At 37.8% G+C, this 12,836-nt stretch overlaps 1 protein-coding gene across 1 annotated transcript in view; it reads right to left on the reverse strand.

Moving 5' to 3' along the window:
- Nucleotides 1–2,729, reverse strand: part of KCNS1 (potassium voltage-gated channel modifier subfamily S member 1) — a 113,887-nt gene extending 111,158 nt beyond the window's left edge. Inside the window, exon 1 of the mRNA XM_044090080.1 lies at nt 1,739–2,729. Within this exon, the coding sequence (XP_043946015.1) occupies nt 1,739–2,704 (966 nt within the window). The 5' untranslated portion in view covers nt 2,705–2,729. The remainder of the gene's footprint in view (nt 1–1,738) is intronic.
- Nucleotides 2,730–12,836: the final 10,107 nt, after the last annotated feature.

The raw sequence follows: 12,836 nt of genomic DNA on the forward strand, positions 1-12,836 counted from the left end.
CCATATGAATTGCAGAAGAAAGCAATTCTGAATGCATTGCAGGTGCTGAGAAGAGCACTCTTGGGTAACATCAGACTGAAGCAATGCAGATTTCAATAACTTAAATTATGTCCTGACTTAGGAATGGGGTCCATTCCCATCAAGATAAGTAAAAATAAATAAGTAAATAAATAAGTATTTGGAGAAATTAAAAGTGGTTTGAAGTTACATGTCTGATATACTGGCATTAATGCAAATAAAAGTTTAATTGCTACTAGTATCTTTTCAGAAATCACATACCCATCATGTGTTTCCTTTTAAATAATATGAGTTTGACCTGTTGCAGTGGAAACAGAAGACAAAACTTTTTTTTTTGGCAAGCTGGAGGTAACCGGACTCTTTGAAGGTTCAGGGAAAGAAGGCTTGGGTGCTAGATCTGGTTGGGCTACTATGACTTTAGTTGTGTGTCCTGCTTTGGCTTCACTAACTTCATAAGAGCAACTTCCTCATTTTTTCAATTTCCTCTACTTTTTGCAATAATTTAGAGGCTCCTTCTGTTTCTTTCCTTTGTTGAGTGAAGTTGATAATGAGGATATTTTTTTATAGGGTCCTCCCTTCAAAGGTAGAGGTGAACATCCTCTCAGCTAAGCAAAAATACTTACAATACTAAGTAAAATTCCTGAGGTTCCCAGCTTGCCTTAGAGATGTTTTCCAGTGTTCACATTCTTCAGTCTAGACAAAGACAATTTAAGTTGAAGTTTTTAGAGAGAATCTGTCTTCTACAACATGTGTTGATGATCTTTCTCCAGGAACATTATTAGTCATCAAAAAAGCCCACGATCAGTATAAATTGCAAAAGCAACCAAAAAGTTAATTAAAACAATAAATACTGAAAATAATAAAAAGCAATTATTGTTTTGTTGGGACTAATTTTTGACTTCTCATTACCACACCAGGCCATTGCCATAGCTGGCTATCCCATGTCTGCTTTTGTGTGCACTATGATTTTTTGGTGTTATTGACTGTTCTGTATTGTAATTATGATATTTTTCTGGGAAGATCCTTACTCAGACCTCATCAACAATGAAACTTGGCTAGGTTTGCCTTTCTTATTTAATGAAATTTAAGCAACTTGCAAACTGTGCACAGACCACACCACATTTTTTCTCCCCCTGCTGCTAGTCAACCATCTAACCCCTTCCTCAGTCCACCCATTCATTACTTTTTGCTGGTGAGTCACTTGGGGAAACAAGGGTTATGATATTAATCCTGCAGGGAGTTCAGGGTTTTCTTCTGTAACCCCAAATCTGTGATGGCAGCCTGATCTACACATATACGTCACAATATTGAGGCATGAGTGTTTCTGCCTATGCATCTCTCCTTGGTTTGTGGGTAGGTACATCATTGCTTGTAATACCAGTTAGTGTCAGCAGTCAACAGACTGAGTTAACTCTCTCCTCAGGATGGATGTGCCACTGTTGGCAAATTACTCCCACCCTCACCGACCAATCAACTCCTCCAACTCCTGGGTTGCTAGTCTCTCAGGTCATCTGGTTCACATGACTTTAACCATCAGTGCCATGAAGCCAGCACACTCATCACATGTTAGTCTTATAGTACAATATTCACTTCTGTGACATTTATTGTAAGCGCTTGACTGTAACTGTATGATTTATTAGACAGTTTATTATACAATGTATTTCATCTAGGAAGTTACAACATACAATATTTTGCATAATATGAACATTACTGTACCTACCTTTAAAGTAGCTCCAAGAGATCTCAGTCCGGTGGAGTGACGTGCCAGTTTTAAGACTCTAAAAATTCTCATAAGGCGTAGCACCTGAACCACTTTGCCAAGATTTCCCAACTCAGAGTTTTTCCCTATAAATAGGTCCAGCAACAAAGTGAAATAAAATGGCAGGATTGAGACAATATCAATCAAGTTCAGTGGATGCTTGAAAAACTTCTTGAGGTTGGGTGCCAGAAGCAATCGAGAAATAACCTCAAAAGTGAACCAAGAGATACAGACATACTCTAACTTTTGCAATATTGGATCATCTTGTTCATTGTCATTTTCATCTAGTACCTGATAACTTGACATGCTGTTTATGCACATTGTGGCAATGGATATCAGTACCACACTGATTGAGATAAAACTAAACAGTTTGCTTGGGATAGAATAGCCGGGGTTTTCCATTGTGAGCCATAGTCGTTTACGAATATGACCCCAGCGCAAGGTATTAAAACGTAGTACATCAAGATTGAAGTCTGAAATCTCATCTACGGAAGTATCAACACTGCTAACTTCGCTCTCCTCATCCCAGTTTCTGCAGTGGTTTTCCAGCTTGCGCTCATGATAACGATAACTGCAGCAGGAGTCTAAAAAAAACTCATTGATACCCCAGTATTCAATCTCTTGAGAAAATGAAAATACACAAAGTTCTTCCATAATATGCAACTTGCCTGTCTGATAGAAATGCATCACATAAGGGAACAGCCCAGGATTCCTGTCAAAATAAAACTCCTTTGCTGTCACATCATAGTCATCACAGACTTGAAGAATTGACTCCTCAGAGTCACATGTGAGTAATCTTCCAAGCCTAGTGTCCGGAAAGCGAGAAAGGAAACTAGAACTCAGCTTTCGTTTTAGTCCTCCAACATTTATGTTGATATCTTGATCCTCTAGGACAGGATCAGAGAAATGCAAAGTTTCATTTACCATGGTAGACAAAATGTTATGCTTGTCTTAGCCTGTAAAGAAAATATAAACATATGGTCATTATTAAAGAATTTATATTCTTTATGACTGTATTCCTGAATGCTAAGGTTACTTTAATTAATGTTTTATCAAGAACTTCTGTTTTTTTACTCTTTTTTTAAGAAATGTTTGGTTTAATTACAGTTAACTTAGTAAAACAGCAATTAAAATAATGGTTCATTACTGGCAAGCATAACAGAATGTATCAGAATATTTTCATTTTTGCCAAAATACTGATATATTCATTTTTATCTTCATTTACTTTCAGTTTTAAGCCCTCTAGGTAAAAGTCCATACTGCACTTAGACCAAGCCTTTTGAATAAGCAAGATCTTTTAATTATTACAGTCTTGTTCTGCACACCAGAACTTAAATGCAGGAATTGCTTTCACTCAAAAATAGAGAGAAAAAAATAACAGTTACTTGCAAAGTGATCCATTCTGTAAGTGCCATGTCTTCTTTGCTACTTTCTGAAGTTTAGTTTGTTTCAGATTTTTATTTAGGCATAGTGTGCCAGTTTTCTTCTATTTCAGTTTTTTCCCCACAGTTATGGATAGTACCTTTTTTCTTCTAAGAATGGAAATATTTTAAGGGAACATATGTGTATTTCTTTGTGCAGATTTCTCAAAGTTACAAGTAGCCTTATTTTTCACATGCTTTTGACACTATTTTTAGGAGTTTTTTTAGAGCCCTAAATTGTTCAAAAGGCTCGCTAAGAGACTGGGCAGTCAACAAGGTCAGGTGCTTTATAACACCTTGGGTTCTAGGTCAGTTTCCTTACACTAATCCTTTTGAACCTGGGCCAGAGCAAGCTTTTCAGATCTCAGATCCCTCATTTTACATACTTTCTTTCACGGTAATAGAAACTCTGGCAGTTGGTGTAGTGAGTTAAGATTGTAAGAGGTGCACGGTTTGGTTCCCTCAGTCCCCATTTGTCTACTGTGTGACCGTTTTCAAGTCACTTAACCAAACAGTAATCTGGGGCAACTGGAATTTTGGGTTAGACTCCTCAATGGTCCTCTGGACTGCAAGCCTTTTAACTAATTATGAAATATGCAGATGCCATAGAGACATGAAAGAGCATGTGCATTGCCATTAATCAATTCTCCTCACTAGAGAGCAGCTTTCACAAAGGCTTCAAACTACAAACCAACTACTCTATCTAGAGTTTTTATCTCAGTGCTGGCTAAACCATTTCACAGAAGAATAGTTCATGATTAATTACATGTTACAGCCAAACAGGAAGCAATATAGAGTTTCCAAGACCCAGTTTATAGCCAATAATTTCCTTTTGACAACCGAAGACTGCTTTACTTTGTCAGACAACTACTGGCTTCGATACAAGACAGGGTGTTCCATGTCCTTAACCATTTCTGACAATACAGCTTCCCAACTAACATCTCAGGAATCTGTCTGGGTAATAAGTTCCTTTTTAAAATATGATACAGCAAAGGTTGATTTCAGTAAAGACAATAGCCTATTTGTCTCCTCAGCTCATTTCATGCAATTAAATCACTAGTCTGTCATATGGTCTGTGACAGGGGAGATCAGGTTGGTAAAATGCAGCATAAATCACTAGCAGTAACAACCTAGTCCCAAGAAGGCTTATACTCGAGTCTTCATCAGCAACTGAGGCCACTGTTGGATGGCCTACACCTTTTCACCAGTAGTTTAACATGTTCATGCCCACAATGTAAAGGTAACACACTCATCTTTCATGCAGAAGTTTGTGGGTTCTATTCCCAAATCAGGAAGATGGATTGCTGACACTGCAGTGCAGCACAAGGGGGGGGGGGGGGTCCTGCATTCCTGAATGTGTCATCCTTTGGATGAGATGTTAAACTGAGTCCCATTCTGCCTGAGGTGGTGGTAGCTCAGGTGGTGTAAAGGATCCCATAGCACCAATCGAAAACAGTAAGGTGAAGTTCCCTGATGTCCTGACCAAATATCCCCTGGAAGTAATACCACCTCTGGTCTCCCCTGAATAGAGGCCATTAGCCTAGTAGGATTAACCTGGTTAACAAACAATAACTACTAACTAACTAACTAACTAACTAACTAACTAACTAACTAACTAACTAAAAAATGTAGCCAAGGAGGCCAGTAGCACTCTTGACCAGTCGGTTATCATCCTGCATCCCTAATGAAGCACAGTATCGGGACTTTCAGTATATGAAAGGACACATGCTGCTGATACATGGTTACATTATCTAGATATACAGGTATATAATGGCTCTGCAATCATAAGTGGTTGCCCACCACACTTGAAATGTTGCAGGCAACCAAGTTAGATGACCCTATGCTGAAAAGTCCTTTCAGTTCAGTAAGGGTTATCTTCTGTTTTGCTTGTGAGAGATACCTATTGGTCATGACATATACTGCAGCACCCAGCCTCTTAACCAGTTTGTGTTTCCATGGCATGGTGTAGGCATCAAACTGGTTAACAGAACTCAGCTGCCATAAGTCTCTTCTTCTTCTTCTTCACAAAGAGGGATGTGGGGCAACTCTTCTCAGTTGGGTTCAGGAGTCCTGTCAGGTAGCAGTTTCACATTTTGCCTGACACTGTCACAATGTTATAACTTATAACACTCATTCGTACAGTTGAAGAAAACTCCTTTATTTTTTATTGATGAACTCCTTTACTTCCTTTCTTTGGTGAACTTGCAATGCTTCCTATGTCCTTATCATTAGTTTAAAGTTGTGCCCCACCAACTTCCCCATGTTACAAGGGACCAGCGTACTTTTTCTATGACATTAGGGCTTTAGTCACATGGTAAATCTGTTGTCATTTTTAATTTATCATGCTAGGACGCCTTATAATTAACTGGACTCACTCTTTCTAATACATTATTTTTCCCTGCCACATAGCCAGGAATGTAGTAAGACTCAGCCTCCAGGATGAAACTCTCTGACCTTGATACCCCTTTTAGAAGTGGGGACTTAGGCTCCCCAAACCTTGTTTCACTTGTAACAGTGTGGTTTCTAACCTTTTCTGTCTCTGTGCATATGATCCATTATGCTGTGCTGGGTTGTCTTTTCCTGCTAAGCTTCTTCTGCTATATCCAGCGGTCCTGTGAACTGGACCCATGCAACAATTAAAAAGGGGAGAAAAACTGGAAAATGGTGATGGATCCCATATCATATATTATATCAAGACATAAAATAACTTGTCCCATATTTTCCATGTTTGGTCAGTGATTTATATAATACTGCTGCCTTTAATGTCTTTTTGAATAAATCCATCTCTCTGTGGAAGGCATATGGAGGTTCATTCTTGTCTGACTTAAAACATTTAACAAAAAGGCACCATAAAATGACATGAAAGGAGTTCTTTGATCCATCAAGATCTCTTTGGCTCCACTTGAGGGCTGGTCAGTTCAGGCTGTAACGTCTCTATCTCATAACAAGGTTATATTCAGTTCCCTCCCATGTAGCTTTATCTTGCACACATGGATGTTTTCTATCCACATTAGGTGGTTCCCATTTTAAGTGGCAGAAGGGACCAGGCTTCCTAATCATGTTAAGCAGAGTCCTTCCCTGTCCCTCTTTGAATGCAGTTTGGATCAATGGATGGGGAATCACAAATTCACACCTGTGGTAGCACCAATGTCACTTATGGACAGGGCAGTCTGTACAATACTTAAGGCATATGCACAAACCTATGCCATCCTCTTGCCCATAGGGGCCATGTATTGGGTAAAATTGGGTTATATTGGTTAGGCATATAAGGGCTCTTAAGCTGTTAGTCTAGTGATCTCCTATGAAACTATGACAACATTTTCTTATCACCTACATTCCTTGCCTTCTACTTGTTCATTTAACTCTGGGAGTCTCCACTCTTGCATACCTTTAAAGCAAGGAAAATATTGTCCTATTATTACTTCACATACCAACATGGGTTACAGCTGCTACCCAGTGTATGCTCTTTGTGTATCAGTATTATGATTATGTGTAGCTATTGCTCTATAGTTATTGCATCTTGAGGTATTGGATTAGACTAATCATTGCTCATTGCTAGTACTTAATAGGTAGAAACTAAATTAGCATATTGGGTAAAGCTATTTGATTTAAATTGGCCACCTGTTACTGATTACCTTACTGCTGTAAATATTAGTGTCACTTTTACATTTTTGCACTTGTAAATACTGTATTAGTTATATCTTACATTGTTCTATCCTTTAGTCATGTTTCATATTATCACATTTTTTCTAGTCCAGTCTATTCACCCATTCTTCCTTACACCAATAATAGGTTATTAAACTATCCAGTTTTCTCATATCCCTTTGCCTGCACTTACTATCATGGAACCTCAGCTGTTGCCCCTTCAATTGCTAGCTTGATAGTACCAGATATTGGCAGTGTAGCAATTGCCTCATACTTAACAAAAACTCTCTATTATTATCTCATAATAATTCAATGTATTAGAGGTATAACTATTTACTGACCTTGGTGGCTACCTTCTCATTTCTAAGCACATTTGGTAAGCAGAAAACACACACACACACACACACATACACTCACGCACATACACACACACACACACACACACACACACACACACACACACACACACACACACACACACACACACACACACACAGCATAGAGTACCTCCACTACAGACTACACTGACATATGCTGAAGTTGTTAAGAGAACAGTGCATAAACCTCCCAGACTAAGAACCAATAACCCTCAGCCATTAGTTTATACAGCAACACCTCCCACCTTCACCCAGCATGTTAATATCCAATATACATACCTCATAAAATAGCAAGTGTGCAGACTCCAAGCCATTATGGCTCACTGAGACAACATCCACCCACTTCAATATTTTAGTACTAGGTGACTCTATTATTCAGCTTATAGACACAGCCGAATGAATGAATAGCATACTACCTTTGCGATACACAGAAGGACAACTCAAATCCAACTGTAACATATCAAAGATTTTTTCCAAAGTTTGTGTTCCTAGACATAGACACAGCCATCACTTGGATGGATAAAAAGAAGGTGATGGTTGGTTCCCTTTATATAAGCAGGATCCAAGTTATAATAAGGGCTTTTAGATCTTCCATTCTGGCAAATACAATTATGACCTGATAGAGGTCCAAACTGGGGGTGAATGACCTTAGTTGCTCTACTCAGAGGGACACTCAGAAGGATATGTTTAAGCTTGGTATGCATGTGTTTGAGGCAGGAAAGTCACAGATCTTGAGTGTTACTTTGCCATCACTCAGAATAATGCTGACATTCAAAGACAACATAATTGTCTTTAATAATTGTCTATGTATCTGGTGTCATTCTAGAGAGATCCAGTTTCTGTAAGCTTGTGATGAGATGGCTGGCAAGCCTTCCTGCTTTATGGATAGGATGAAACTGTTGCATTCTGAATAAAGCCTTTGTTGACCCAAAAGCATCTTTTTTGGGCAGTGTCCTTATGCTGGACATTCCAACTTAGTAAATTTTAATTCAAACAAATTAAAGTGTCCCTATACAACACAGATAATCTTACCAAAAATAGCTGAATTTGAAGCCCTCCTGCAACTTGAACACATTTATATATGTCTAGTTACAGAACCATTGTTTTAGATCAATGAAAGCATTCCCTCTGATCCTGGGTTTAGTGCCTATCATGTCTCCATTCCTACTGGCAATCTTGGTGAAGTATCAGTATTTGTCAGAGATATCATTGCTTCATGGCTGATTCCTTGGGAAAGCAACTTTGAATTCTTAAATGTCCAAGTCATCCTAAACAAGATTAATTATCACTTCATAGCTAGTTATAGAACATGTAGAACAAACCCTGGTAACTATAAACCCATTAATTCCACTAGCCTCATATGTAAAACTGTGGAACATATTTTCTCAAGCCTTGTTAAGCTGGACATTCATAGGTTCATATGTGTGCACTAGGCTAAGGGCCCTGGGGCCTTTACAAGCCAGATCAAGGCAGGCTGTATTAACCACATTGCCTTCATCCACAGCTCTGGTGACTGACTCAAAGAAGTCGACCAAGTTGAGCAGGCATGATATACCCTTAATAAAACCAAACTGTGTGGGATCCAGAGTTTGGAGATTCCCTATATCCTTGTTTATTAGGTCCATGATGATGCATTCCATAGCTTTGCATATCAGACTCGTCAGGTTAATGGGGCGATAGTTCCCAGGGTCCCTAGTTACTTCTCCTTTCTGGAGAGGGGTGACTGTAGCAGTGCACCATTCGGTAGGGACAAAGCTTGAGGTGAGGCTGTGATTGAACATGACATACAGGTGAGGTGCCAGTTCACTCTGTAGTTCATGTAGAACACAACCAGGGATACTGCCAGGTCCCATAGAAGCTGTATTATTGGCCTTGGACAGTGCTGTTTTAACCTGTGCAACAGTAATACTAGCTGCTTGGCAATCTAGTGGTATTGTGATCAGTCCTTTTGGGGGGAGAGAGCGGTAAAGTTGGCACTGAATCTGTCGGCCAGTATACTGGCAATATCTGGTAAAAGAAGAAAAAAGCACAGACCACCAAGAAAATCGTCACACAAGCAGTATGCAAGCAATAAGAGCCAGAAGAACCTGAAGTAATCCAATGTGTGCTTTAAATCAAGCCGACATATCCAATTCAATTCAAAAGTGCTTTCTTTATTCAGACCAACAAGTAGATAGGTAAGACTGCTTTCATTCCAAAAATTAAAACAGGAACTTCATCAGATACAATGGATTACAGGAAAATAACTGTTTTAAATAGGGAATCTTACATGACATCACTTCCTTGATTAATTGAAACCTCTAATAAATCTAAATTGCTTCAAATTAATATATCAGCATAAAAATGTAAATGTAAAAAGTATAAATATAGTTGTGCAAATGTCAGCACCCTAAATATATGTTATAAACATGAAAATATATAAAATATATATTTATATAAAAAAAAAAATATATATATATATATATATATATATATATATATATATATATATATTATGTATATGAGAATACTTTTGAAATGTTAAAAATATAAATAAAATTATACATAAAAGTTGAATATAATCCATTAACATCAGACAGGTACATTTCATGTACACACAGCAAAGTATAAAAACAATTTTATGAAAACAATTTTGTGGACCGAATCTATATATGTAAAGGGATTGTTTCACCTATCAAGAGCCTTCAATTTAAGCAGACTACTAATCCAAAGGCTATCGTTTAAGCCTGGCCAATGGGTGGCATAAAGTCATAATTGCCATAGCAACTCAGTTTTTTCAAGTAGGTATGGCCAGTCTGCCCCCTTATTGTGTCTTTTTTGAAATCTTGGGGGAGAAACCTGTGTGTGTTTTCAAGAAGGGTCCTAATCTAAAGAATATTTTTGAGCATAATAATGATGGAGTTTATAGGAAGGGTCAGATGTTTAAGTGTGGGGCTCTTAAAATTTTCCCTTTTATCTTGGAAGTTAGTGAATGTGAAATTAACAGCACCAAAATAAAAATACCTGAGAGGTGTAGTTGTTTAACTAAAAGAGTAGTTTATTGTACTATGTGTTCCTTTTGCCCATGTTTTTGTGTGGGGAAAACAGAATGGAAACTTAAAAATAGGATCAGCGAAGATCTTAGGAACATCAGGGATGTCAATGATGCTGACGCACTTGCTAGACACATTAGTGAGCACAATAATCATCAGTTTAAATTTGTAGTACTTGAGGTCCAAAAAAGACTCAATAGGGGGGCAACCTGGTCATACCTACTCGAAAAAGCTGAGTTGCTATGGCAATTACGACTTGATGCCACCCATTGGCCAGGCTTAAATGATAGTCTTTCGATTAGTAGTCTGCTTAAATTGAAGGCTCTTGATAGGTGAAACATTCCCTTTACAGATATGGATTTGGTCCACAAAATTGTATTCATAAAATTGTTTTTTATACTTTGCTGTGTGTACATGAAATTTACCTGTCTGATCTTAATGGATTATATTCAACTTTTATGTATAATTTTATTTATATTTTCAAAATTTCAAAAGTATTTTCATATGCTAGGGTTGGGAGGGTGGCTTAATGGCTAAGGTGTTTGCCTTACAAACACAAGGTGTAGGGTTTGAGTCTCACAAGGGATAATTGGCTAGGTTTAAAATGGCTTGTAAGGGCAGTTAGCTTAGTACTAAACTATGAACCTATATTTATATATTTTTTATATATTTTCATGTTTATAACATACATTTAGGGTGTTGACATTTGCACAACTATATTTATACTTTTTACATTTACATTTTTATGCTGATATATTCATTTGAAGTGATTTAGATTTAGTAGTGGTTTCAATTAATCAGTTAGTACTAATATATGAACCTATGAACCTATGAACCTATGAACCTATAAAGAAGTGATGTCATGTAAGATTTCTTATTTAAAACAGTTATTTTCCTGTAATCCATTGTATCTGATGAAGTTCCTGTTTTAATTTTTGGAACAAAAGCGCTCATACCTATCTACTTGTTAGTCTGAATAAACAAAGCACTTTTGAATTGAATTGGACATGTCGGCTTAATTTAAAGCACACATTGGATTACTTCAGGTTCTACTGGCTCTTATTGCTTGCATACTGCTTGTGTGACATACTGGCAATATCTGTTGGCTCGGTATAGGAGGTACCATTGTGCAGTAGCTCAGAGCAAATCTGGTTATTGCCATGGAAATTCTTTACATAACTATAGAAGGCCTTGTGGTTGTCTTTGCTATCTGCTGCAATTCTGTTTTCATAGCTAACTTTAGAGGATTTGATGAGGGATCTCAACTTTTTGTTGAGGCTGATAACAGAGTTTTTCAAGTCTTGGAATTTCACCTTATTCTGCATCAGTTTCCTCCTTCTATTGTAGAGTTTGTTTGTGGCAGCGGACCACCAGATTGGCTTCCTTTTTTGGAGGAGAGCATCTTGGTTCTATTGGGTATGGTGAGATCCATGCATTTGTGTACGTGTTTGTACAGTGCATTGGTGTATGATTCTGCGGTCACGCAACTATTCTCCATTTGCATGGGTGCCGTGATTCAAAATCTGTTAATAGTAGACCCTCGTCAATTTGGCTTTGTTAAGGCAAGTCCTATTTTCTGAACCTTGTTAATTTCTTTGAAAAAGTCATCAAAGCAGTAAATAGCATTTACACCGTGCATATAGCATATCTGGACCTAGCCAAGGGCTTTAACACTATTCACCAAGCAGGCATTATTGACAGACTTGTAAATCTATGTGTTGTGACAGAACCCATGTGGTTAGAGTCAAAAGTTCCACCTCTGAGTGCAAAAAAGTTACCAGCAGTGTACCACAGGGGTCAGTACTGGGCCACCTCTTATCTGACAATAGTTATCTAAATTTGCAGACAGATGTAAACTGGGTGTTGTTATTTGACCTTCCACTGACTCAAAATTGTGACAGCTTGGAATAAACTATGCTACTAATTGGTGCAAAGGAAGTGGTTTCAAATTAAATGTGAAAAAATATGTAGTATTGCTCATGCTGGTAAACAAAACATTTCCACATCATACCATATAGGTGACAAACCCCTCCAGAGACTGCTGCAAAGGATACATGTTGATAACTCCTTATCACCTTTTCACAGTAATTCAGAAAGCCTTCTATGTCGTTCATCTAATTTTTAAAGTCATCTCTTCTAGATTCAAAGAACTCAATTCCCATTTATTCATATTTTTTCAGATCCGTTATGGAATATTATGTCCCTGTTGCCATGCATTTGTCTAAACATATCAATCAAGTTGAGAGACCTCAGAGATTCCTAACCAAAAAAGATCAAATTCCTCAAGACCCCCAGTTATCTGAACAAAATGACAACTCTCTTTCTTTCTCTGTACTTAGCCTCTCATAGACTCCTTCATGGTGGTTTGCTTCTAGCCTTTCAAGTAATAAAAGATCTGGTTCTTCTTGACCTCTAATTCCTTCACAGAACAAATACCAGTTCAAAAACTAAACCTACACCAAAGGATAAATGAGAAATGTTGGCATAATAGATTCATATCACTAACATATCCCCACCTCGGGAACAAATTACTACTACATGTCAGGCAGAGTAGCACCTTTTCCACCTTCAAGGTAAACCTGAA

Source organism: Protopterus annectens, chromosome 12.part0, assembly GCF_019279795.1.
Source record: "Protopterus annectens isolate FY-2018-M chromosome 12.part0, PAN1.0, whole genome shotgun sequence".
Classification (NCBI taxonomy): Eukaryota; Metazoa; Chordata; order Ceratodontiformes; family Protopteridae; genus Protopterus; species Protopterus annectens.